Here is a 27,782-nt window from a genome sequence, read left to right as displayed (position 1 = left end):
AACTGTTAACAAAACTGTGCTGTAGATTGTTATTTGTCGGGTTATGTAAATAAATCAACTCACCAATTCTCACGGAAATAGAAGTGAAGTTAAAAATGTTTATTCAGAGACAATCTCCGTTTGTAAACAACTCGTAGCCATATCGGATCTGACAGCATAGGTATGAAGTTTCCGCTTTATTAGAGTCGTACGTCGATCGATCGATGTAATCGATTCACGGTTTATGCGCCATCTATCGTCCCTCAGAAGAGATAGCGAGTTGACGCGCGTAGTTTAAAACGGCACTTGAGTTACTTGCATTTACATGTTGATGCACCAGTATCTGATGTTGAATTTCCAAATTGATAACAAACATTATTTTATGTATTAGTCCACATCCGTCCATTTTGGTCAGTTCTAATGTCACCATTTTTCAAAGCGTGTAAACAACTCGTGTATACAATCGGATGATCATTATCGTCCCATCGCAAATCTTGAATCATTGTTTTTCGTGACCCTGATGTTTGTTATACTTTCCTCGATCCGAACCCCGCAACGTGTCAGCTTCGGTTCACATTGATTGACATCACCTGCACCGACGGACAGGATCGTTGAACAGGATGATGATTCTTTGCCAATATGTAACCAATTTTACGGACCTTTTCATCGTAATGTTACTTTCCTCGGTGATTAATTCGTTTTAACGTTTTTATGGGTTGTATATTTTTTCGAAGTATGATACGGGTAGTCTTCAAGGAACACCACAGAGTTTTATTTCCGCAAATGGGTTAATTTCACCAACGAAGAGAGGGTTTCGTGTTACTGACGTCACATTTCGGACGCCAAGATTAAGGGTTGATTTAATGGGTTTACCCGCTTCCGGGACAGAAACCAATTCGACGCTGTACCTCTTTCCACAATTTCTACGGAAACTCGCCACAACGACGAAACTCGCTTCGTACTCTCATTCAGCTACCTCAATTATGTTCTTTGAAGGCTGTTCTTAATAACCGTAATTCATCCCAGGTTGATGGGGAGCGGAAAAGGGATGATGTTTCGATGGATCCTACGCAAAACTTTGTGGGTTTGACCATCTTTCTGAAATTTTTGGGTAGGTACGATGAATAACTCATTACCACTAGGACTAACTTATACCTACATGTATTTTGCCGTTGCATGATGTAAATTTACCAGTTTTTTTTTTCTTTCTCACTGGTTACCGATTTTTATTCTCGCCTTGAAAGCGGTAACACATTTTGAACAATCTATCTTGACAATCTTCTTTACTTATACTGGCGATGCACCAGATCAACTTTCCTAGAAAAACCACCTGATTTATGAAATGTGACAGACACTTGGTAGGTGAATAGTAATTTTTAAAATGCCGACTTTAGTAAAGAATCACTTCAAGTATTTTTCATCACATTATGAACCCCAAATTTCAATCTTCAGTGCGACATATTCTCTCATACCGACTTATTGTTTCAAAATACTTCCTACTTGTGGCTTACTCTGATTTGCTGACTATTTTCGGCATGTACGGAAGGAAAGCTCTGCAATTGAAATTTTAGCTGAGTTAGTGCAGAGATTTTCCTGTAAACTTTTGACACACAAGCAATTCTTTTTGAGCAATCAGTTTTTGAAACATTCTCAAAATTGGATTCGGAATGGAATGCTTGATAACAGTTGAAACAAACCATGGTGGAAAAAGTTCCTTCGACTTTCTGTGAAAATAACATTATTTTTTAAAGTATTGGAATCCGATCGTGGTTTTTGAACAGAAGTTTTAACATAATTTCTTGGTTTCTTATAAGTACGTGTAGACTGGCTTGCTTTTCCGCAATCATTTTTCTTCCATCATCGAGGAAAATTGGTAGTTTTTTTTTTCCTGTTTTGAACAATAATGTCGATTTTGGCCGAAACTCGTAAAATTTCAAAACAACATATGAAATTTTCTGTTGTTTGCTATGACCACTGCTTTTTTATTTTCGTAGTAAACGACAGTCGATTATTATAATTTTTGGTCGAATTTGTAGGCTTTTATGAACATTGACGAAATTTTATTTCAAATTTCAGGAGTAGCTGATTTTTTTATTCAGTTCTAGATGATTGTAGATAATTGCAATTTTTCGTACCTAATATTTCATCGTTTTCTACAAAAATTATCTAACGGCACAACAATTCGCTACAAATAATAGCGTGTTCCCAACAATAAGAGTTTCTACTTTCAACGTTACCGTAGAATATCGTGGAAATCATTTTCACGATGAATAAAAAAAAGAAACTTTTCTTCGTACATTATGCATATAATTTAGTCCCCAAACTCGCGAACTTCCTTGAACAAAATTCATTCTTTATGAAGACTTTATTACAAGTACGCAGAAGAGTTGATGGCTTTTGTTTCGAAAAGACGAAAACCACTTAAAGCCAACCGGGGTTTCGGGTTCGGAAGCCTTCCCTTGTCAAGAGGCGTTGCTCCGCTGCCAGCAGCTCAAACGCAGGCCTCACCTGTGTTCCGTTGAGCCCTTTGGCTCGTCCGCTCAAGGCATCGCAATAAGGCGTCTGGACTTCAGGATTCAAGCTGCGGCTTCTCCGAGCCGTGTAAGAGTTTGAATGCCGGGTTCCTTACCCTCCCTATTCCACCCATCCCTTGGCGCTGTCTTCATCGCGCTCAGCGTGACGTTGAGAACGGATTTGGGCCCTACAAAGGGCACAAAGGGTTGCCTCTCCGGCCAATCTACCCACTTTCCTGTTTCCCTTGCCCAAGGATTCTGATTCTCATCGGCCGATTATCTTTACACGCGTTTATAAATAGGAACTTATGAAATACCTGTATGAAATAAGGTGGACTGTATTATGATTGGGTCGGGTTAGGTCAAGTTAGGTTATGTTAGGTTAGAATGCAGTGAATTTATGCCTCTTCCTCGAAAATATGTCACATACTTGCAAAATTCTTTTCAAAACTTGACTTATATCTACAACAGCATTCCGCTATTGTAAAGCAAACGATGGTAAGAAATGACAAAATGACTGTTCTGACTATCCAAACACTAGCTCGTACCGTGAAGTTTGATGATCTGTTCCCTTTTTTTTTTTTTTCTCTGTTCTTCAGAGGTTTCAAAACGCAATTAGCTTCAGAAATATAAAGAGGACAGGTAAGAAAAATGTTATCGATACCAAACGCCATTAAATTTAATACATGTTTCAGGGTATCAAGAAGAATGAAATTTTTTTTAGAATTATATTACGAGTTTCAAATGACCGAAGAACACTAACGAAGCCTGTTAAACTTGAATATCAGCTGAATTGTGACAATGAAAATTGAGGAATACGTTAGGGGAATAATTTTCTGTTCGTCAAAGGAACAGTTTCTGTGAATTTAAATGAAATGGTAAAAACATATAAAGATCGCGTATCAAGTACTAATGATTATGTTATACTTGTCTATTTACGAGGGGGAAAAAAAATGCGATATAATTATACAGCGATCGATAAAGATGGCGATACAGTATTTTTACGCCGTGTTTTGTCTTCACGCTAATGCGAAGTACCCCCGTTATACATTTCATTCCGCGGCGAAACACGTAAATATGTATTACGCGGAAAAGCGTATTCCGCAGGAAAGAAAAATAAATGTGAAAAAAAGGGCATGGTTGTAGAAGAGAAATTTACCGGGCACATTCGTTTGCCTTCGTATTACACGGTTTATACGGTTCGCATTTACAAATATGTAGAATTTGGTACGGGTGTGTTAATTCCGGTTAATTAATCTGATGATCCATATAACTTAATAAAATGATAAAAAGTGGAATTAAACTGAAAAATGAGAAGCGGAGAGGAATGAATAAAAATATGTTTCACCGTACTCTCAAGGTTTCCGGGTACTTTTTTCAGGATTTAAACAGGTTTAATATAAATCACGATGAAGTGCAGTCCGCACGACTGAATCCAAGGAATTAGTTCTGATTCCGTATTTTATAATTAAACGCTTTATGCGATCAATAATCTGCGTGCGGAATGCGCAAAGAATAGTTCAGATATGAGCAACTGTCAAAGGTGTAATTATGAATATTGAAAGTTCAACCTTCAGAAAATATATTAACAGGAAATTTGAATCTCAAATTTCTAAAAAAAAAAACGTTATGAATAAATTTCCACTTCGTTGTTCAAAATTGATTATGATTAAAAAATCCGTCAACTTTGCATCTAGACAGAAAATGTTTGCTTTACTTGCCACAATTTACGTATTTCAATTATACATCATTTTTAATTTGTTAGTATCGAAAATAATAATCATGCTGAGTCGATGGTCAAATATTAGGACGTCTAAGAAAAGCTTGTAGTCGTGAAAAAAGAAAAAAAAAATTCGTAAACAAAAATTTAGACCCTGCTTGAATCGGAAAATATTGAAAACGTGACAATTGGTACGGTATTATGGAATATTCCAAATGACGTATTCCCACCACGTACCAGGTACAAGAAAATTTGAATATTCCGGAATATTACAGATGTCATATTCCCAGCACGCGTTATTCGACGTCATACCAACGTGCCGCAGACAGAGTATTCTTATACGAATCGTGCCAAGAACTTGTGCCAAAATAGGTCATTCTTCCTTTTGAGGTTTCTAGTTCCATTCGCGTTCTGAGAATATTTTTCCTGTTTGGTAGTATTAACCGCTCTCAAAGATCTTGCGAGTACAGAGAAAAGATTGATACGATTTCTCCTCGCGGTTATTATATTTCTATACTCAACAATAACTGTACCGCAATAATATTTTCTCGCGGAAAAAAATGAACAATTTTCACTGTCAATTTGGATCTTGGAGAATACATGAAATCTTCACGTAGACTACAACGATTGATACAGTGATAGTGTTGATTTTTTATGAAACGAGAAATTCGGAACACATGTTTTATCGTCCTACGATCCAATTGAATTGTGATCCAATATTGAAATTGACTTTCAATTTTCGTGAGTTTCAACACATCGCATTTATAGGCTACCAATAGAAGTTGAATCAAATTTGTACAACGTTAAATATCATGTCGATCAATGATTGAATCAGTGTTGAATTTGAATGAAATGACGTTGCTTCAACTCGATTGGTTTTTACAGACGCACCTCTGAATTTCGCATTTTTTAACTTTCAAGCTAAAACTTGAATTTTCAAATCATCAACATTTTGAAAATTGTCGCGTAATCTTGTATCGCACCAGATAAAATTGTACAACTCGACGGTCGAGTGAAGTATCTTAACGAAATGTTTCAGAGGAGAAAAAAAAAAAAAAAAACATCAAGTATCTCTGATGATTCGTTAGATCTTCCAGCATTTCGAATCCTCAGAAAATATAACGAGTGTAGCTGTGACGATCAATGACGTCATGCAGCGTCGGATTCACGCATCAATTCTCTCCGCAATACCGTAGTTTGAACTTTTTCCGCAATGCTGAGGAGAGGAATATATTTTGAATGATATCAGGAGAAGACAAACTTTTTAACACAGATAGGTGTTTGCCTCGAAGACTTCGCGGTCCTGAGGACGTTGGTGAAATCTTCGGGAGAACAAAAATCTCGGCTCTAACGGGTTTTCCTTTCTTTTGGAAGTAGAAAGAACTGAGAATTTCTTTCACCTTTAATCAACGGGTAAAATGGATGACGAATGAGTCATATAAAATGTTCTCTCTCATCCACTGGATAAATTTCACCAACATCTAATGAAATTGAAACCGGTACTTCAAAATACAAGGCTGTAATTATTACACGAAACGCAGTTTCATGTGGAATCGTCCCACCGTAAAATCCACACACGGACCTCATATTGTCAATATTCAGAGAGTAATTAATACCGTAGCGCATAATTTCAAATATCAGGCATGAGTGAAAACGCACGTAAATTTACATAAAATCTGTTCGTACAGAATAATCACCGTTTTTGAACCCTGCTTGTCGGAAGATGAAATGAATGTGCCAACATGGCACCGAGAAATTCTACCGAGATAATTTTTGACTAAAAGTCCAGCAACTATTTTGTTTGTGCTTTTTTTTTAAATAAGCTCTGAAATTCCTACGCGTATTTTGCACTGACCAAGAAGTGACAATTACTTTCAAAAAATTTACCGTATCGAAATTGAACGTTCCGTTTGATCAGTTCGAAATTCTTGAGGCAGTTAAACGCTCCGTCAATGATTGACACGAGTATCGATGTCGTCCTGAGTCGAAGGTCTCAACGGGTTGGTTTCTTCTCCCCCCATACGAACTTGTTGACAATTTGTCATATTAATTATTGATTGTAATCGATAGAGAAATTGAGATAAGTGACTTCTTCCAGTGAGCGGCGCAATTAAATAAACCTTCGAACCTAATAAACGAAGACAAGTAGATGGAGAAACTGGAGTTACGATCACCTGTTCAAGGTCAGTAACCGTATTAAAAAGGCAATTTCATGAATTTTCAGTAAACGATCGGGGTCAGGAATTTCGAATTATACGTTCTTTTCAGTACTCTTACGATTAGTCTTGGAGAGGATCTACGAAGAAGTCGACGAATTAATTTCAGGGCATCATTCATTTTCGTTCACGATTCGTCAAGCATTTTATCATATCGAATATCAGGTTTAAGTTCAGAATTCACATGGAAAGATTCTCATAATACAGAAATTTCATCCCTTCGGCGTTTCACGTTTCAAAGCAACGCGCATAATGGAAGTATTTTAGTGCGTAGAGGAACTTGGAGCGGAAGTGTGACTAACCTTGTTCGTTAGTTAATAGGCAACGCAAGCATCCATTGTCTAATTTCCATTCTTACGTTGTAAGTCCGTACTGAACATTTCCTACATTCACGCACCAAGCTCGTAAGAAACACGTGAACTTTATTCTAAGATAAGCGATATTTCGTACTCGAATTAATTTCAACCAGCCAATACATTCAATATAAACAAAGTCACCTCAACTCAACAATCTCATCACATCATTAGTTCGACGAATTATTCCAACGATAGAAAACGTTGGTTGTAGTCGCTTTCTACATCATTTGGAACACTATCCTAGTTTGGTGTAAACAATTTTCATTAGGATAGGTATATTCGACTTCTGATGAATACTGGATTTCTTGATCTGGGCGCAAAAAGTGGTCCCACAACTAATGCGCAAGTGTGGACAGCGAAGATGTCGAAGTCTAATTAATGAACCATATTTGTGCCTCTTGCTATAAATAACAAACAGTATACCCCGGGCAAACGTTCTTTTATTCATTGACGGTATGTTGAAGATTCCTATCAATAAATATTCACAACGTTGTGGAAGTTACGTCATGTGAAAACAATAAACAATGCTTTTTTTAAGTAACCGTCCATTTTTTTCGATGTCAGAAACCATCGTACACCCTTTCCGCTCCGGGTTCCTCTACCCTGAAATGAACGCGACACTACGAGAGACCCAGAATTGGTAACACAAAAACTTGTCATATCTAATGTACCGAAAGTGCGAGACTAAACTTGGCGACTTTCCATTTAAAACGAAAAGGCTAGTCGATGTCTGAGGCTTGGTAGTGGGTCTTGAGAATTCCAGCCGGACAAAAAAATTGATGCGATGGAGAGACGAATAAAAATTTTGACCTTGAATCGTTTACCGAAAATCGTCAGAATCGCCCATACATAAATGTATTTTACTGGGTAAATGAATAGACGCGTGCAACGTAAGAAGTTGAAGGTAACCGCCAGGGTCTAGAAGCCCGGGGGGATTCAGCAAGAACTCGAGAGAAAATTCTGGAGAGGTAATTCTCGACGGTCCGTACGATAATCTACTCTTCGTGGCTATGGCTGTGGCAAAAAGTTTCCATCCCACTGACTTATTAACTTTTGACAGTACGCTTTGCCAACATTGTTACAAAGGAAGGTAGCCAGCCATTGATGCAGCATGCGATATCATATAAATTACAGGCAAGATCCATGGATCCGTACCTTGTCCAAACCTTCCGGTAGATTTATATCATCTTATGTATCGTGCTCGTTTGAACTTCGAGCATTTACTAATATTATGTGATATCGGTAGGTCGTTGTGTGCGTTTTATAGTTTCTCCAATTTTTCTGGAGACATAAATTGAAACTAGTGACACTGAAACATATGAGTATTCACATTTTAGGGCTGTCTTTTTGGCTCGAACAGAACAGACTGAGGTACGAATACAACCATCGCTTGTGCGATATTGCGCGTGGCTAAATGGCATAAGGTCGTGAACGTCCTCTTACGACCTTGCGCTGTTGAAAAAGGGCAGAAGGGCGTAGTAATATTCTTTTTTTTATTGTAACTAGGCTCCGAACACGAAAATATGGCCTGAAACGTTAGAATTTAAGAACAGTTTAATTAAAAGTCAAAGGTCGTGTGCACTGGGAGATACGACCTTCTGCTACTGAATCAATCATCAAAATTTATCTGAACTAATAACGGAACTAAAGGTTCTATACGTCGGATTTTTTTTTTCTACTTTTCTTACTAATCTAACTAATCAGCAGAAGCTTGCGTGTGCTGATAGATACGACCTTTTGATAATGATTGCATAAGTTCGTAATCATAAATGATTATTATTATTGTTATTCCTATCATTCCGATATTTGACGATTTGGATAATCTTACTGTATGATTGTTAGTTTCAATTTTTTATGCGTTTCATTGGTTTTTAGAACGCTTGCAGAAAAAAAATTGGCAGCCACGACCTCATGTTTTCATCTTCGAGAATTTTTATGTTTTCTGAATTTTCGTTTTCATCATTGCGTGAGCAAGGGGTGAAAAAAACAGAAAATTATACTGTCTTTTTTCACTAAAATCGTATTTTTGGTGGTCACGACCTTATGCCATTAGACACGTGATTGATATCCGAACATCCAACACAGCTCTCGAATATAATGTACTCATGATATCCGGTGGATATCCACTGGACGTCACTGTCCCGTGCATCACTACCGCCTATATTAATTATGCCTGGTAACGATCGCACGTGGAATTCTGCAGCAGACGTTCGAGTTGTTCATACCTACGAAATATTCACTACGTCAGGTTCCAAGCAGCTCCCAAAGGCAACGTTTCGAGTAGCCGGTACAATGTTTGAAGGATACTTTATCGAAATTCAGGAAGACTTGGCGATACTATAGAGCAGCAAAATTTCCAAAGTTCCAGGAATTCTTATGATTTCTGAACGTCGTATTCTGTTCAACGCGTTCATTAACAGCCTGACAAATTTGAAAAAAGCTAAGCAAGCGTAATCATGTGGTGCTGATATTTCAAAGGATCGAAATTTCCTGGTATGATGAGAGAATAGTTTGATGGAAACAATATTTTTCTATTTGAATCGTGTCGTATCGATGCACCAAACATGCGAAGTAAAAAAATACAGTGCGATCAATTATCGGAAAGCAGACCAGAAAGCTTGACCATTTTATTTGTAAGGTATCTCTAAATGAAAAATGCTGTATCACGCGTCAAACATCGTTTTTTATTTTAAGATTCGTTTAATCTCTTAATTCCAGGATTTTCAGCGTATAATCTTGTATTACTCCAACAGTTGTCTATACTTTGAGAAATGAAAAAGTCAAGATCCCCGTGACGTCTGGAAATAATAATTCGTCGAACTCCCCAACTTTATTTCACGGGATAAAAAGGGTGGACGACTGCTGCACGCGACAATTCCTATATACTTTATTTCGACCCATCGGCGTCTCCGAGTCACCATATTTGACGTGACGCGTAGAGATCGAGTAAGAGATGAAAATCCCTGCTCCATGACAAGCTGTTCAAAGAGGGACGCGCGAATCCACGGTATATAAATCGTAAATTGCACCTTGTCATCTGTCTGCGAGCTTTTCATCCTAGAATTTCTGTCCCGCGAGCCGAATTCTCATATATCGTCTCTTGGGCTGCTTCGAGATACACTCCTTATACGTAATTCCGATATGGTGCGGAAAACTCATCTCGCAAGGAAAAATAACGGCAACTCGAACCATCGAGTTATCTGCGAGCAGAGTGCCAAGACATCGCGCAAGGTAAAATCGCCGCAAAAGAAGTTGCATAATAACATGTTCCGATTTGCCTGACGTCAATTCTGGTTCACCGTATTTTATATATTCAGCAGTGTCGCATTAAGGACTGATATGTCGACTAGTTGGTACAACCCCTTTCACGTGAACACTACCCTCTTGATCTTCTTGGATACGTACTTGGTCTTGCCAACCCCGGTAGCTCATCCCCTTTGTTTGCTGAGCACTTCCAGCGCAGAGAATAAGTCACCGTGCTAACAGAGATCTCAAGGAGGTGAAACGCGACGAAAAATGGAACGAACAAGTCTTATACCCGGTACTCGGTTCGAGAGAAGCGACCAATACTCCTCAGTCGAATTACTTTTCCTCAATTCATCTAACGTGAAGATTTCCGCGTTTGGAGTCGATATCCTATTTTTTTAATTGAAAATGTGTTGAATCAAGCATCACGCGTTCTTCATCGAAAAACACTTTTACGTTAAACAAATGAGCTACTTCGAATATCTTATTTGTATATTTGTGAGTCTCTTTGTTCTAAATATACAGTTCTTATTTTTCAGATCTACTTGATAAAACGGCAAACGTTACCTCAACGATTGAATAAATCACTTTGAAGTTCCATGAACGCAGACCACATGGGGTCCTGACATAGACGTTACAATGCAATTCCAGGTATATACGTATGTGCAGAGATATCCGGAGGGCGAAAGTCTTTCCGGAAACACAAAGTCGTGATCCACATGTCAGTGACACCCGGTATTGTACACGCAGGAGAAGCTTTTGTACGCTGGGATATTTTTTTCATCACGCGTAACCTTTTTGACTTTGAAGCTTCAAAGTGTTCGATTCTCTGACAACACAGTTACACTAGAATTGACGGTTGGAGCGTATAGAGTACAATGATCACTCGAAAGATTGCTTTTGAGGCATAACGCTTAAAGTACATTACGCGATACCGTTAAATATCACTCGTGTCTTTACGGTAGTAATACTGCAGCATTATGATAACATCGTAACCGAATGTCACTAGAAGCACAGTTGAGCTTCTAAGCGTTACAGTCGATTCAATGTCTAGTGGCTCGGGCACAATAGCTTTCCGAGGTCTGGTTCTGGCGTGACTGAAATTGCTGTGACCGCAGCAACTTATTCGTCCTCATTTATGGGCCATAAAAAAAGTTGATCCAGGGCACATGAGACAAATGAGAAGGTGCATGCAATGTACAGAATCGAACATTTCCGCTGAGACACATCGTTGAGCCTGCCAATAGAAATTTATTGTTACATTCGAATGTTCTTCTGCTTATGTTCCAGGTGGAGAGGCCTTCGGTTCGAGAAGATTCTGGACGGATTTTCTTGAGGAGTGGCCAACACCAGGAACTGGACCGTACTTCGATACAACGGTTCAATCCAACGTGACAGGTCTCGTTGGAAAGACGGTACACCTTGTCTGCAAGGTGAAGAACCTCGGAAATCGAACGGTGAGTTGTGTATTGTTGACAGGATGCCTGGTTGTCTTTTGTAGAAGTGATCGGATTCATCGAGTTTCTGTCAGAGTTGCAAGGTTGGTGTGAATATCCGAGGCTAGTCGAGCTGGCAATGAATCAAATTCATAAGTTCTTAATTCTACTTCAGACTAACCCTTCTCTCTTGCTCCCTCGGTTAATGAACATAAACTTTCACTCTGGGGCGAAAAGGTCACGGGGTAGTAATTGCTGTGGGAGATCGTTTGCCTGGTTATACGCCATTCTGCCTCACAGTCAAACTGTGCCGAGACTTACAATACATTTTCACCTATTGCCACAGTGTCGAAAAGTCGTCCACTTGACATCTTGTTTCATCGACCAGTTTCTTCAACAATGTTACACGATTAAAGATTTCTGAAACTGGCTAGTGAAAAAATTCCCGTACTACTGACGGTAACAAAAATTGTCGGGGCAACAATTCACAGGTAACGCAACTTGTATATTTAAATTTGTTGATACGTAATAAGTCGAAAAAGTTTTGACTCTGAAAAATATAACGATATTGTGTGACATCCGTAATAAAGTCAGAAAATATTCCTCTCGGGGTGTCTGAATATACATGTTACCTCGAGTTGCAGTAACTCTGCGTTGAATAGTAACACTTCCACATTCCGTAATGTTTTCTTCCTCGGTGTTTCATACAGCATCCTTCTCTTTTACTGCAGTTATATAGGCGGGTAGGCACCACACATCTTTCAGTGCACGTAAAAGCGTGGAAACGAAATACATTCTAAACACATCGCAAGGGCTTTACGACAGTTCATAAATAGCAAAGGACAAACGTCCTCGTCTACACTGGCTTGTAGTAACCGAGTACAAACACAGTTTTAATCTAAAAGCTCATTTGTATGCAAAGCAGGGCTCACGTTTATATGAACCTCAGCTACACGTACGTTTCGTAATATATTTTGTTGATAAATTCACCCGTACACTTTGCCATTAAAAATAAAATGAACCGTCCTTACGCTGAGACCCGTTATGGCCTGCGTGGTCTCGACATTTCGGATGTTAGATAGTCCATTCGAATAATGGACTGATTGAGCATAGCGAAACGAATCAACATCCGCTGAATATTGATCGTCAACTTCGGGAGAAAAGGCTATTGCTACTAGCTAAAACGTGTACAATCAACAAAAGCCACATTCAACCGTTGTCGAATGAAGGGATAACCTGTCTGTAAAATTTACTGTTTATTGCGTAATTCGCCTGCTTCGAGGATAGTACTATCCACTCCTCGAGCTTGAAGTGTCGCCACCGTTTGAATACCACATTCGTTTTCGATTTACCTCAGGATTCTCTACTGGATATTCTAAAGCGTCAGCGAATAGCTTATCGTAATAGCCAGACACGTGGTTCACATACATAAACCTTACTTGGAGGAACTCCAAATTAATTCCACACCGGTTGAATTATGATCAGAAAAGATTTATGTATCGCTAAAAAATCTCGGCATGCAGGAAATTGAAACTCACCTGACAAATCACGTTTGGAAAAATACTGGAAACATCGGATATCACGCTTTGAAATCTTCTGACATTCTGGGTATTCGCGCTAAGTGGCTTTGCCAGCTTCTAGAATCCTTGAAGGACGTGACCTCTTATTCCATCCTTCCACTCCGGTTAGTTGAAGGTGTAAGTTTCGGATCGCATCTCGCGTAACACATGTTTTGAAACAACGCCAAGTTTCATTGTCGGAATGGCAATCCGTTACGAATCGAATCGTGTCACATATAACTCCTTGGATATGACTATAAGGTGAAATAAATTATACTCGTACGAAACGCGTAGGAAGCTTTTTCAAACTGGTGCTATTCAATGTCAAAACAAAGGCCGTCGGTATTCAAATAGAAAGGATTCATTGCTTCATTTTTTCTTTATTCATACACTTGCTAAAATTTAATATTATATATTATCACTTCGCCATTCTATCAGGTTGGTAAGCAGTAAGAAAATTAACCTTAGAAACCAGAACGTCATGTCAATGTAATATAATTTAAGAACGTACAGTAATTTTCAACGGTAACATTGCAATTGCTGGTGCATAATTACGCCGTATACAAGATGAATGTTCTTATACTGTAAAGGCTTTTGGTAGAATGGCTTCTTCAGCCAAAGAGCTTAGAATTCCAACCTTTAACTTCACAGAGCTCCGACGACTCTCTACACTAAAGTGTGACGGTAATCCAACTGTAGATATGCATTTGCAGACGAGTTAATGAAAGTCGTACGGATGGAAATTTATGTGAAGAGAAAAATTATGCTCTGCTACTTGCAGGTTAAACTGTCGAGGATGAGACAACGCATGAAACTTGAGCCCAATTACGTACCAGTGGCTATTGAAATATTTTTAAAACATATGCGAGAATTCAGTTAAGTGATTTCAATTCCTGTTGCGTAAACAAGCGGGGAAATAATATCTAATTTTCACTCGTAAACCGGAATAGGAATTCATCCACTTTTCATTCTGATTTCTGTTCAAAGGTTCACTCAGGAAAGCATATCTTATATACGAAAAACAATTTAATCACTCCTCTGACCACAATGAGAAACATCTGTTTCTAATGTTGATAGAATACATCATACCCAAAAAAAGCTCCACCACTTAGAACATGATCAGTTGTGTTGATTTCTTTAAAGCCGAAACCAAATAATCTATCACAAGTTCTAAAACAGATGGCCGTGATTGTGCCATCAATATTTCAAGCGCTTGAAGTCATCACACCCAGAAAAAGCCCCACCATTTAGAACATGATCAGTTGTGTCGATTTCTTAAAAGCCGAAACCAAACAATCTATCACAAGTTCTAAAACGGATGGCCATGGTTGTGTCATCGATAGTTCAAGCCCTTAAAGTGGTAATTTAAGATTCTGGTCAATGGATTTTCAGGTGTCTTGGGTTCGCCATAGAGACATCCATCTTCTGACCGTCGGTCGGTATACCTATACGAGTGATCAGCGATTCGAGGCACTACATTCCCCGCACTCCGAGGAGTGGACACTCCGGATTCGATATCCCCAACGCAAGGATTCCGGACTCTACGAGTGTCAGATATCGACAACGCCGCCGATGGGTCATCCGGTTTATCTTTCCGTCGTCGGTGAGTACCCTGTTACAGAAATTGAAACCTCGCCGACTCGCCGATGTCGCGTGAAATAGTCAGCTCTTTTCGAAGATGTTCGACTTCTCATGCTGGATTTCAGCAGACTATAAAACTGCTCAACTGTTGGATTACATTTGAATGAAACTAGGTCTATTGCTATTGTAAACAATCTGCGACAGCAAATAAAAAGTTCGTAAAGCGGCGTTTTGATTAGGACACATCAAAATTGACTAATTGCAAGCCAAATATCGATACAATGTATAAAAGAAGAAAAGAAAATTATCGCTATTCAGCTGATTCGGTGGAAAAGTACTTTGAACAAATAATTTATGTGACCGATTAGTTAGGTTTGTTAAATTCAGGAGATCCTTTACAGATGCGTAATCTTGGTGGCTTTATTTTATCGTCCTAATGACTTGGATAAAGTATAAGCCGCGTTCAAGCAGCGGTCGAAGTAACTTTGTGTTCTGGAAATCACCATAAAATTCTGCCAAACCCTGATCTCGTCTCTAATCAAGTATGCAAATTATTCCTGATAACTTGCAACACGCTAATTGGAGATGACCTGTGAAGAGAAAACCGTAACTCGAATCAAATAGTGGTTCTTCGCTTTGCGATATCATTAGACGAGTGAATTTTAGGGAACTATTACCAACTAGTATTCGATTGGAAATAAATAGAAAGAAAAGGTTATGAAACGAACTTTGAAAAGTACCTACAATAAATCATTTATCATAATTAAGCTAATCTTGTTCACTTATGACATAATATGTTACATCGTGTTAGACCGTGATTTATTTTTGTGATCTGAGCAAGTAAGGAAAAAATCAAGTTCGATGGTTCGCAAAGATATTTATTCGAACAAATCTTCTGTTAAATTTGAATATGGAGCTTGCGTGAATTTCTTTCGGTAAGACTTACGCTAATTATGTATCATCTAGATGTTGATCAAGAATAAGGTTGAAGTTAGTAACGTTACTTTGTCGTTATTTGGAACCTCAAGATTTTCTGAAATTCAGCGAGTAAATAATAACAAAGAAAACGTGTTCATACTTTGAAAAGTCGACTCCATGAAAGTCCTTCTAACATTGTACAACAACTGTTTTTTCCATGGTGTTTCGTTACGTTAACGATACTACCTTCGCCCTTCGATGAAGATGATATGGATTTCAGCTAGCTGGCTATACTGCGATGCTGCCCGTTCGTACTATCGGAGGGTGTTTGCCATCGCCTGCGGTAGAATTATCTGGGGTATCACAATTCCCGTGTTGGCGCATGTGAATCATGTAGCATTAATGCCAAAACAATGTCGGCCGTATACATCGTTTCGAACATATCTCTGATCGTCATCGATCAACTCACGGGGGGATTCCATGTAGCCAAAACATGACTTTGCTACTCGCCCACTCCGTGGTCATCCATGGCTATTTACGTTCTACGTCAAAAATCAACGTGATGTGTTTAAATATTTCATGGCTTAGTAGTCACGGTGAACAATCTACGAAAACTGCACATGGCTACAGGATACAAATATGAATTTTTCCTGGAATACTGTTAATTGTGGAGGTTTCGAAAAATTTATAGTCGATGCTTACCTTTTTGGCGACCAAAACTACACAAACGGACATTAATAGTAGATCCAACTTTAGGACACATAGAGCGAAGCTTTTTGTTTAATTTTGACCTTGCCAAATGAACGAACCGCGATGAATTCACGCACCCAAATATAAAGTGCATGCATCTTTTCATATTCATGTTCAGCCCCACCTGGAACATGCTTTGATGTTATTGTACTCATTGTCACTGCATCACAGTCACACTCATGACATGTCAATCCAGAACCTTGGTATGAACACGAAAATGTGTCCCACCTCGCAAGTGTTGAGAAACGTGAAAACGTGACTGGGGTCGAGGTAAGGTCCTTTATCAAGGACTCGGTCCATCAGGTCAGAGGGTACCATGACCACAGGATGAGAGCAAGCGGAATACGAAATTTGCCAGTCCATAGATCAATCTGGTCGATCGAGACGCCGAGGCAAATTACAACGACATCAAAGATCGTGGGTTGTTTTGTTAACGCGAGTCACGACTGATGCCAATTACCCCATGGCTAATGAAGCTGCGCACAAGAAACCTTGTCGAACCTTCGCTTCTGGTGTCTCTCGCTTTCTTGCCCCGGGTTTGCTCACAGAATCTGTGCTGTCTTTGCCCTCTGCATGTTCAGCAACGATGTACGTGCAGTACGTATGCGGTTGAAGAAATTATGGTAAATTTCATAATTCTTTGAGCGTCCCCAAAACGTCCACTCTTAAACTTTTGATAGTTCGTTTGTGGGAAACTTGACGCGATTCAAGGTGCTTCGATTTCGTTATGGTAACAGATTCTTTATGAATCTGTTTTTTGTTACACCTCGATAAAAGTGCTACAGTATATATTTACCTTCTGGTTAACCAATGCGCGCAATTATAATGTTCATTTTGAATTATATAGAACATAAAATTCTGTCTCGAGACATGACTTATGTAATTAAAATCCGAGCTGATGCTGTGGCCTGAATGGCTGAAAAATGGAAAATTGACAGTATTGAATGTGTAATATCCGTTGGCATATTGATTATAACGTTAAAAGCCCGGAATTCTTATATAATATATCACTTTGCCAGCTCCAGGAATTAATATGAACAGAAATACCAGTATTCAAGAAATTTCAATCAAATGAGAGACAGTTTTTCAGTTGACCAAAAATTTAAACCGTTACAGATATGAGAGCCAAGCCGTGATTTTTTATTTATTTTTATTTATTTTTTTTCTCTTACATTATACACGATTCTGTCACAGGTGACGATGGTTATTTATTCATTACTATTCAAAGTTTAAACTCTAAAAATTTTCAAGTCCGCAAGTAACTGCCCAAAGTTTCAGCAGTTCCATGAGGCATCCGCCTGATTCATTAATTAATACGGATTATTTCTTGCTTTATATTCACCTAAATTGGCTGAGTCATTGCAAGCGCTACACGTTTTGGGAATTCAGAATTCTAAATTATTGAAAAATGTATAAAGAAATTAAAGTATACCATGGTTACGTGAAGATTTACTGTATTTACTACTATTCGACTCCCTTAAACAACAGAGTAATCAAAGTATTTTGATTATCTGTGATAATGTAGAAACTAGAAATCTTCTAGATCCGAGGTGGGCAAAAGTTATCTATTCAGCATGAATTCGATAAGTATAGCAAGTTTTTTGCGGTCCCGATCTTATTAATACCGTCCAAGTCACCTAGATTATTTTATTTTCACGAGAGTGACGAGATTCAAAAACTGTTCTCAGATTTTATACTCGTTCGTGTCAAAACTTTCAATTTTTGAAAAAAAAAAACATTACATTTGCGAAAGGATTATTTCAAGTGAAAAACACTTCCTCAATGATTGGCAGTTTCGTTTGAAAAATATGATAGGTTCTGAGCAGTTGCTAAAAAAACGTGTCGGTTAATGTATCACAATCAGTGCTACTTTTTGTACGAATTTTTAAAAATTCCTGACAACCCGAAATTCGCGATCTGATATAAAATCTAAGATCGCTATAAATTGAGAATGTTCAGAGCGCAATACATTAAGCATTTAAAATCAGGAATTCCTTCAGCTAGTAGGTCACTGTTGAAGCTCGGGCTTTAAATTAAGGCCACACTGGCTCAATACGGTGCCGACTAGTTTCTCATGTTGGCAAACGGCCAAGATCGTTTTCGGTCAGTTTATTCAAGATAAAGAAATTGATATAGTCGCTTTGCACTGGTGAACAGGAAATTCCCGTCCGACCCGTTGTTTAAACAAAAAACCGAACAATTAATGTGACAATAATCGGCTCGATCTAATTTCAGAATCTCACCCATACTCCAATCATGTAAGTTATCATGTTCACATGTAAGCAATCTTGCATTGAAACATTGAGTTATGGAAGCGAAAATGTGTAAGATCATGGGAATGTATCGAATATTTTGCTACAACGAAAAAAATTTTCAGAATTTTTTTTACACAGAAATCAATTGGAATTACCACATTCAGCGATAAATTGCACTTTTCTATGAATGAATGTTGTGTGAACGACGTGACTAGTCATTTTCCTCCACGAAGATCATCCCATTTACCATGTCCATCACCTCCGATGTGTATCAATCGAGCATCCGGCGTGAATATTATTTACCGCGACATTGGACGGCAGAGATCGTATAAGATCTGAGGATTATATATATATACACGAAACCTCGCCTGTTTAATCATTGTCTTTTCTGGGGTGCCGGGCATATCCGGCAGTACAGCATTGTATATTAGAGGCGGGGTACCTACTTTACCGGAGTCCTTTGCGGTAACGACTCTTGTTCAGCAGTTTCCTCGAGTCCCTTTATAGGAGAGGCAGCGGGCTATTGCAATAGGAGTTAGGTATATACGCCGGACTAGATAGGGTAGAAGACCCAGCGCGAGGAGAATCGTACCCGGGAGCGCATTTCGCCGTAATTAATTTCGATCGGTAATGGCGCGAACGGAAGGTTATTATCGACCGAGGAATGCTCATCCCAGCGATGGCTGGGCGGGCGCAAGGCGAAGCCGCGAACGAAGGAAGGAACCACTGGCTTTCACCCCCCCGACTCTGGCGATATGGCGCGTAACATATGCCCCTCATAGTTCCCAGTTACACTCTCCTGCAGTAACACATGCAGCAGCAGCGCCGCCGCCGGCTTACTTTGCTGTGACGTATATAAGTACCCGCGACGCTGTGTTATAGACGCTCGTACGTCCGTGGCTAATGACATCCTCTTGGGTACCCCCGAAGCGTGGTATACGCCCTTCCTGCAAGCCGTTCCCCGGCATATCCCTCTGCGGCACCCCATATTCTACGTCTATATCTCGGTCTTTACTGCATGCGTCTCACTATCTATGGTCCGGCTCACGCTCCAGATCCTCTAACGCCTCGAGGATGCTGCTTAACCGTCGCACATCCGAGGCGCAAATCACTCCCGCATTAACACTGGGGTTGAGCATTTTCCCCCGGAACAAGTCAAGATTAATTGCCATCAGCATCTTGATGCCTGGATTAGAACGCGAGCTTGGAAACACAGAAGCTTTTCAGCTCTTGCTAATCTTAAAGGTGCAAAAAGTTATCGTCACAGACTGAGGAAATGGAACACTCAAATGCGCATGAGCCAAATCGTGTAATTTCATTGGTAGGTTCGACTAATTCGCACCAAGTTTTTCGTCTGCTTGACAGGTTGATCGATTCATCTGTGGACAGACGTTTGCTATCAAAATTTGCACGCGTCTTGATGTTACGTTGCGTTAAGAGTTTAAAATGGCTAAAATATAACGTAACAGCATTCAGGTCCACATAACCTCGAAACACTTGCGCGTATCGGTTGTTCAAGTCAGGACCCAGTTGGCTAACCTGTCTAAACAGACGCCAAACTTTGTGCATGCACCCTTGAGTACTCAATTTCCTGAAACTTCACAATATATCCTTTTCAAAGCTAGTAAATCACCGTGTTTTTTTTTCAACCTCGTTATACTCTTTTCTCCGACGATTTCGAGGTATCTTCATTACCGATAATGTAACTATGAGTTTCAAGGGTTTGGATATATCCGCATCTCTTTCGTCAAATTTTCTACCGATATATTTCAAGAGAAGTGACAAAGAAACTTGATTGCGTTACCAATTACGTACATATCGATCTGATTTTATGGAGAACTGTCGTCTGAAATGGTTCGAGATGTGAGATTAATTCAACATACGCGTTTGGATTTCGGAAGATGTTCACGCCTGGCGCTCTGTAAAGTATTAGGTTTTCACGAGGTACACAGTGTGTGGTATGGAATACGCTTCTTCATTCCAAACACGATCCGGAGTACGGTATACGGACCTACCTGACCAACTATTTTCCGATAACAAAGGAAAGAGTTTCTACAGAGTGGTGGCCTAATTCACCGCTGAGCATCGCAAGGGACGAACTTTCAGAGAATACTTTCGGAATTTCGCGAGATATCTGCAGTGTTGTATATAGGTATAATAAAATACCCTCGCGAATTCCCTTGTAGTGCAGATTAACTGTAAGCTCATTAGTCAGGTTGAATGAATGGCCTGTTCATCGGTGATAAAAGAACGTAACTGAGAAAATACTTCTTCATTTTAAATCGTTGATTCGTAAAAAAAAAAAAACTTGTTAATACGTTTGAATCACAACTTGAACTACACAAAAATAGTTCTGGCTAAACTGAACCATTTTTATTGATTTCTGAAGGAAAACTCATGCCGAATGTATTTTTTCGTTTCAAGTCCTTGCGAGTACAGAGTTTATAAAACGTATCAAAACATACGATCATTTAGTTACCAAAAGTCTTTGCAGTTACGCTGTGTGTTATATTATAAGTGTCAACATGATCAGTTGAGTCAACTTCTAACCAGTCGAATATAAATATAAGCCTGAATAACGAGCAAAAAAAGATAAGATGTGTACCTATATACTGGTAAAAAGTGAAGAGTGGTTAGCATTGATTCTGTTTCGTTGAAATGCTTGAAACGTTCCGAAAGCAGAACTACTAAGAGACCAAATGTTCAGAGGCACGAGTCTCAAAGGGGCTTGGCGGTTCAATCGAGATCCTGACGAATACCTTATTTTCTTCCAATTTCAGAGCCAATCACCGAGATTGTCGGAGGACCCGATCTCTTTATAAATAAAGGAAGCACCATTAACCTCACGTGCCACGTTAAATTCGCTCCGGAGCCACCGCCAACTATGATTTGGAGCCACAATCGTGAGGTAATTTATAGATTTATAACAGTTCACCGGTACAGTACAGGTATACGCTTCGAGTTATAAATTTGACGCATTTACAACGGTTGGAAGTTTACCGAGGTTTTAGATTGGACAATTTTTCAGCAAAAAACAAACACAGGAACAAAATACCCGACTACTGTGCAGTGCAGACGGCAGACTACAGCCCGATACTTTTTCTACACATACACACACACACACTCGGTGCCCAAGAGGAATTAATCATAATTCAACAAGAACTTTCAAGCTCGACGTTTTTGCCGTCTGCATTTACTGAGCGGCAGCTTTTACCCGAAATCAAAACTCCGATGGGGAGCAACTGCGCCGTCCTCAATGACCCAAGCTCAGCTTACGCTAATGTCTTGTTCCCTTCTTTATTCGCAGGCCATCAACTTCGACTCACCGAGGGGAGGAATCAGCCTGGTGACCGAAAAGGGTCCCGTGACCTCCAGTCGACTTCTCATTCAAAAAGCTATCCTCAACGACTCTGGTCTCTACACATGTGCGCCTGGCAATGCAAATCCGACGAACGTACGGGTCCACATCCTGAACGGTAAGAGACACGCAACAGCCCAGCAAAGCTTTTGGAAACGAAACTTGAAGGATAGCTTTTGATCGATGTACCGAGCTTCGTTTCGCCACACATCGGTTCACAACTCCGACACTTTTTTCAAGATATTCTTAAACCCTCGCAGTCTCGAATAATTCTCGACTCATTCTTATCGACCTACTCTAACCAAACAAAGATCCGAGGACTACGCGGAAAATAAAAGCCCCGAGGATACGGGTCGGGACATGAATATTTCGGCGAGAGGAAGCCTGACTGTAACGTTGATCCAAACTCGTGCATGGCATTGCGGGGCGAACAGGTTTGAAAAATTAAAACAAAAAAGACCATGACACTGACAACCCGGTGGATCGATCCTCATTTATGCATACCCGACTCTGTAACTGTGAATTTGAACGCGAATGTGAACGCCCTATTTAGAGCAAACGTCAAATCCTCGATGGGATCCACATATCACGGTACTCACAGCCCATTGAACAACGTTCCAAGCGTCATGGTTCTATGCCCTGAATGAGCCTGTCAAATATCCATTCTTAGAACTGGGTATCAGTTTCAGGCTTGATTATGGTGAGAAGAAACCAGTCTTGCGAGTATTCTGGCTCCCAGTCGATGCAGAGAATCTGTCTGAACCCTACGGGCACGATAATCTAGACCGATAGTCAAGCGTAATGTACCTCGGTTTGTTTAGTTGTAGGCGAATTCGGTGAAGGACTATGTCTATACTTAGGCTTTCATTAGTGAAAGACTATGTCTATACTTAGGCTTTCATTAGTGAAAGACAAACAGGATTTCTAATCGAACGTTACAAGAGATGTCACTGGTGGTATTCTGTGAATACGTCTGGAAATTTGTGAGCTGATTTCGTGGCATTTATTAGAGCCTGTTAGTCAGTTCTATTCAGGCCAATTGCTTGGAAGTGGCGATGTGGTATATTTCTCCTTGCACGGGTTTGTGCCCTTGAATATATGTCGCGAGGCTCTTTTATTATCAGAGAAAAGGCTTGTATTGAATTTTGAACAGATTAAAAAATTCCTTCACTCGGAATACGAGGCTTAATAAAGTTTTTCGGGTATATATTGAACTTGATTTTATTCGGATGAATAAATAATACCGTAGAATCTTATTCTTTTAAACTGATCCAAGTATTGCTGGAAAATCGTAGAATGTTGTAGAAACGCGTAGAAGACAATAGCAAACTTTCCGTGACAATTGAACCTATATGCAAGAACACTATTCGGATTTCGTGGACAAAAGTTGTTTCGTACACTTCATCACGCTCCAACGAACACGAAGACTTCACTTTCGAATTGTCTGTAATTCTTCGCGTCAGTGATCAGAAATTTTCTATTTTCACATACTTCTAGTGCATGAAACTTTTTCAAAAATTCGAAGTTGTGAACAATTACCGAGTGATTGTAATACCATTATTCAAATCCAAAGTTGAGTGTTATTCCCGCAATTACAACCCTCGTCCCTTCGTGTTCAGGCCTGATACTAACAATGTCTGAACTGCGCATCTACAAATTTGCATACATGCATTATTCACGATTTATACACCTATGCAAATAGATAGATCATATCCGAGTTTGGACATATTGACATACCCGTGCTTCCCTATTATTCGCCCCATCATACAAATTCTATAATTATTCGTCGGTTTTTTCGTATTCACGTTTTCCCGGTTGCAACGATGTCAAAAATTCGCTAACTTCGAATATAAAACAACATTGAATAATCATTATTATTATGCTCGCTGTATGAATAATGTATGCATCGTGCATTGGTCGGCAGGTAAAATGCAAAAATGTCACAAATCGTATGTAATGATTACTCTGAGTTACACATGCAGACGAACATACGATGCAATTCATTCGAACTTTATATTAACGTTCACCTTGCAAGTCAACCGGATATCTTCGTTGTAGAACGATACAGAAACTTTGACAAAGTTTTTTGATATGTTTCTCTTTTTCCAAAATTTCAGCGAGTTCAAGGTCCCGAAACGCCGACTATAGCCTGTTATTTGTTTCAGAAGAACACCCAGCTGCAATGCATCACGGTAGTGGTGACAAAATGGCGGCCACTCTACTTCCCGTCGTAGCTTTTCTATGGGTAATATTTTAGGATCGGCCCACAGGGACGTTACTCAACGAAATATGACATCAAGCTTGTTCGTTTTGAGTCAGCGAAATTTAGGAGCTGCGAGGAACGATTTTCTGTTTCCTTGACTTCCGTTCGAAGAAGGTGCTACGTGAGTTTTTTTCTCTCTTTCTTAACCTCTTACGTAAAATGTTTAATCAAAGAACAGAAACTGAAAATGGCCGAATCGACGTGAAGAGTTCAATAATGTTTCAAGCGTTAAAAATCCGTCTCGGTATCTTTTTACACGACATCGCTAATTCCAACGTAAATAGATCAGCTGCATTATACGCAGACGGCTACGTTTCAGAATTGAAGATGTAAGGCGTAGAGTATAATATGATAAACAAATTCTACCGTAATCAACGGCTGTGTAAATAAATACACAATTCTGTACATATCACTTGGAGATATAACTTTCAAATAAATATAGATGACTATTTATAATGTTGTTATAATTATACGTGAGCTTTGTGAATTTGACAAAAACGATTGTTTTATCATGAAGCGAGTTCTGTGATCGAAACCGTGAGCGTCAAATAACTCAACCGGAACGGAAAAACGGACAGTCGTAGTGTTCGAGTGTCATAAATCAGTGAAAAGAGAATTGTTCGAAGAACCTTTAGGATTTTGTGAATAATGTAAATAGAGGAAAATTGTCAAAGATGTATTACTTGCGTGATAAGTGTGTCAGACAAATTTATGTATGAATGATTTTAAAACCACGATTGGTGTGAGATTCAAATTATAAAGTAAAATTGTATTTAAATCGCTTCGAGCGAGTGGTATTAAATTTCGCACTCTTACGTTAATATATGAGTGTCAGGGGTGTAAGTCGCGAGGAAAAATCTTACCGAACCAAATTCATACTTCCAAATCATGTGTAATGTAAAGATAATTTGAATTATAAGTATACGTAAACTAGAAAAGCTGAATATATGTATATGTATAAAAAAAAAAAAAGAAAAAGAAAACAACCACAAATACGATAGTCTATAAATTGAGGATTGATTGTAGATAGCGAACAACGATAATTAGTAAATTTTGTAAATAAAAGATTTTAATTGAATACCGAATAAGACGGCGTAACGATATTAAGTATTATTGAAAACAAAAGTGTATAATTGATGTTATTATTGTTGCAGAGATTACTTGAACTTTTTGTTATTTTATATTATATCAAAAATTGTGATATAGGATAGAGAGAACGATGCTATGGATATCATTGTTCCGTACAAATCCACCCCAGATTCACAATGAGGGTGAAAATGGCGTGCCGAAATTCACACTAAAGCTTATCTTTGTAGAATTTATTCACTGGTCAACATTAAATGCAAACATTGTGCAGGCATTGACGAGGGCTCGATCCTCCATTGACAACAATAAAATATCATTTCGGAACACATTTAAGAAATTTGATGTACGAAGTTACGGATGAAGTTGCCACTTCATGACTTTCAAGACACGTGTTATACTTGCATTCGAAATCTGCATTTATGCAGATGAAAGGTTAGCCCGATTATTGACGGTAGTGAAATATGTCAGATTTTTTATAAATCATAATATAAGAAGCTAACTCTCACCCGGAATACATTCGTTTAAAAAATACTCGAACTATGTAATTTTCCACAAATGTGTAAATAAACGATATTGATATTGACCGACATTTCACGTAATGCGATAAATTTATTGGCTTCCTGAATAATCGCAACCGTTTACTAGGTTCGAAAAATTTTCAAGGTGAGGGTGAATCAGACTTGATGTTAATTTCATAATTACCAAATAGTAACAACAAAAAAATGCGAGATGCGATCCCGGGCATCTTTCTTTTATGTGAAATAAAATTATTATTATTAGTAATCTGAATATTATTCAGCAGGTATATTGAAAAACCCGTTCACTATGCTTTGTGGATTCTAGTTCGTAAGTATAGCGTAAACCGATTACAAAGTTTTCCTTGTGTAATAATTATACATTCTGTGAAAGGATCGGGTGTGCTTAGAGACGTTAGACGCATAAATTTCATCGACTCATACCTATTGAATATGAATGTGAAGAAGGTTGGATTGATTCTCCGAATTCAGAAGTTCACGTCAAGTTTCAGATTCGTGGACTCCATTTTGCACACTAGCCTTATGGTTTGGAAATTGCAGCGCGTTTTCGTCACGTAAAGAAATCAATGGTCCCATATTCAGGGATAAATACCAGCGTTTCACGGATGTTTCGTCAGGTAAGTGAAATAAAAGTTATTTTGAAATTCTGACTTGCATATATTTTTGGTTATCATCAAAAGTATCGTTCGGCATTTCGAAGGGCAAAATGAATTTCAGTTTGCTTCAAAGAATCTCTTTTCCCATCCCTGGTACAGAACAATATCATAAAGCTAACACGGATGGGGTACAAAAATGCGAAAGACCAAAAATTTGACGGAGGGAAATCCCGAAAGTCAAATTGCCGACAGTTAAAAATATAGAAGGACCAGAAATGCAAAAACTTGTTTTTTACAAAAATGAAAATAGAGAACGCAAAAATTTATAAATGAATTTATACCGACACTTTTTTTGAGAATGGATAAGATTACGAAGGGCAAAATATTAAATTGCCAAAATACCGAAGAGTCAAAAATTCGACTTTTCAAATGTCAGACTCGTGCTTTTTTTGCAAATTTACGGATCTGAATTTATCAACAACCACTGACCAAAAAAAATTCCCGACACCTACTGAGGCAGAATCAACAAATTTTCCGAATTTTCAGGAGATTCGGTATTTCGTCCTTTCGAGCTCCGATCCATCTACATTTTGGGGCTCGATATTTTCCTCCTTCGGAACTTTAATTTTCGACAAATAATTTTTTTTAGTTTTTTAGCTTTTCGAAGTATTAGCCGCTCTCAATTTTTAATTTCGGAACTTTCATTTTTCGAAATCTTCACATTCTGTACTTTGTTCATTCGGAATGCTAACTGTTCTGAACATACTTTTAAGGATAAAAGAACGTTTGGTTGAATGAAATCTCGGGAAAACAGTTATTCTACCTGGTGATTTATCGAAAATCCAAATTTTGTTATTTTAAAATTGGTATCTCGAAAATTTCGGGTTTTCGACCATTCGACTTTGTAGTATTTCGGAATTCTGTCCCCAAGCCGTGAACACGTCAATTCTGTACAAAATGCAAATTACGTCTACTCGGAATTTGAATCACGTGAAGAAAGGGTTCGGTACGGATAAAAAAAAAAAAAACTGTTTTTCATCCTCAGAGAAAGAAGCCAAGAAAATCAGGGTGAAATCCTTCTCGAGCTTTACAGTTAGTCTCTCCCATTGACGAAATTTCTCTTCATGGAGTAAGTAAAAAGATCGTAAAATTTCTTTTCATCGTTGTACTGCACACAACTGTAAAGTAGAAAGAGAGGAAGAAGGAGGGAGAAAGAGTGGGATCGAATCACTCGGCCGTTCACTTATAATGCGAGCTTTGTAAGCTTCTGAGGATCCGTGCTTCCGCGAAAGCATTCGTGCTTCTTCGTACAGAAAATGCCCGATGCCGTATAAGCGTCTTAATTGCTTTGTAAAAGCGTAAAGTTGAATGGGACTCCGTGTAGTTATACCTTTTATATCCACGCTCTTCCTCG

At 38.8% G+C, this 27,782-nt stretch overlaps 1 protein-coding gene across 2 annotated transcripts in view; it reads left to right on the top strand.

The window, feature by feature from the left end:
- LOC124214687 (zwei Ig domain protein zig-8-like) overlaps positions 1 to 25,170 on the top strand; it is a 46,203-nt gene extending 21,033 nt beyond the window's left edge. Inside the window, exons 2-6 of one of the 2 annotated variants that reach the window (XM_046617236.2) lie at positions 11,321 to 11,487; positions 14,418 to 14,628; positions 21,310 to 21,437; positions 21,837 to 22,005; positions 24,056 to 25,170. In XM_046617236.2, the coding sequence (XP_046473192.1) occupies positions 11,321 to 11,487; positions 14,418 to 14,628; positions 21,310 to 21,437; positions 21,837 to 22,005; positions 24,056 to 24,144 (764 nt within the window). In that variant the 3' untranslated portion in view covers positions 24,145 to 25,170. Of the gene's footprint in view, positions 1 to 11,320; positions 11,488 to 14,417; positions 14,629 to 21,309; positions 21,438 to 21,836; positions 22,006 to 24,052 lie in introns of both variants that reach the window. The other variant, XM_046617234.2, reaches the window with a different exon arrangement.
- The last annotated feature ends 2,612 nt before the right edge of the window (positions 25,171 to 27,782 follow it).

The sequence above is a fragment of the Neodiprion pinetum genome, chromosome 3, assembly GCF_021155775.2.
Source record: "Neodiprion pinetum isolate iyNeoPine1 chromosome 3, iyNeoPine1.2, whole genome shotgun sequence".
NCBI lineage: Eukaryota > Metazoa > Arthropoda > Insecta > Hymenoptera > Diprionidae > Neodiprion > Neodiprion pinetum.
This window is presented reverse-complemented; position numbering and strand designations above follow the sequence as displayed.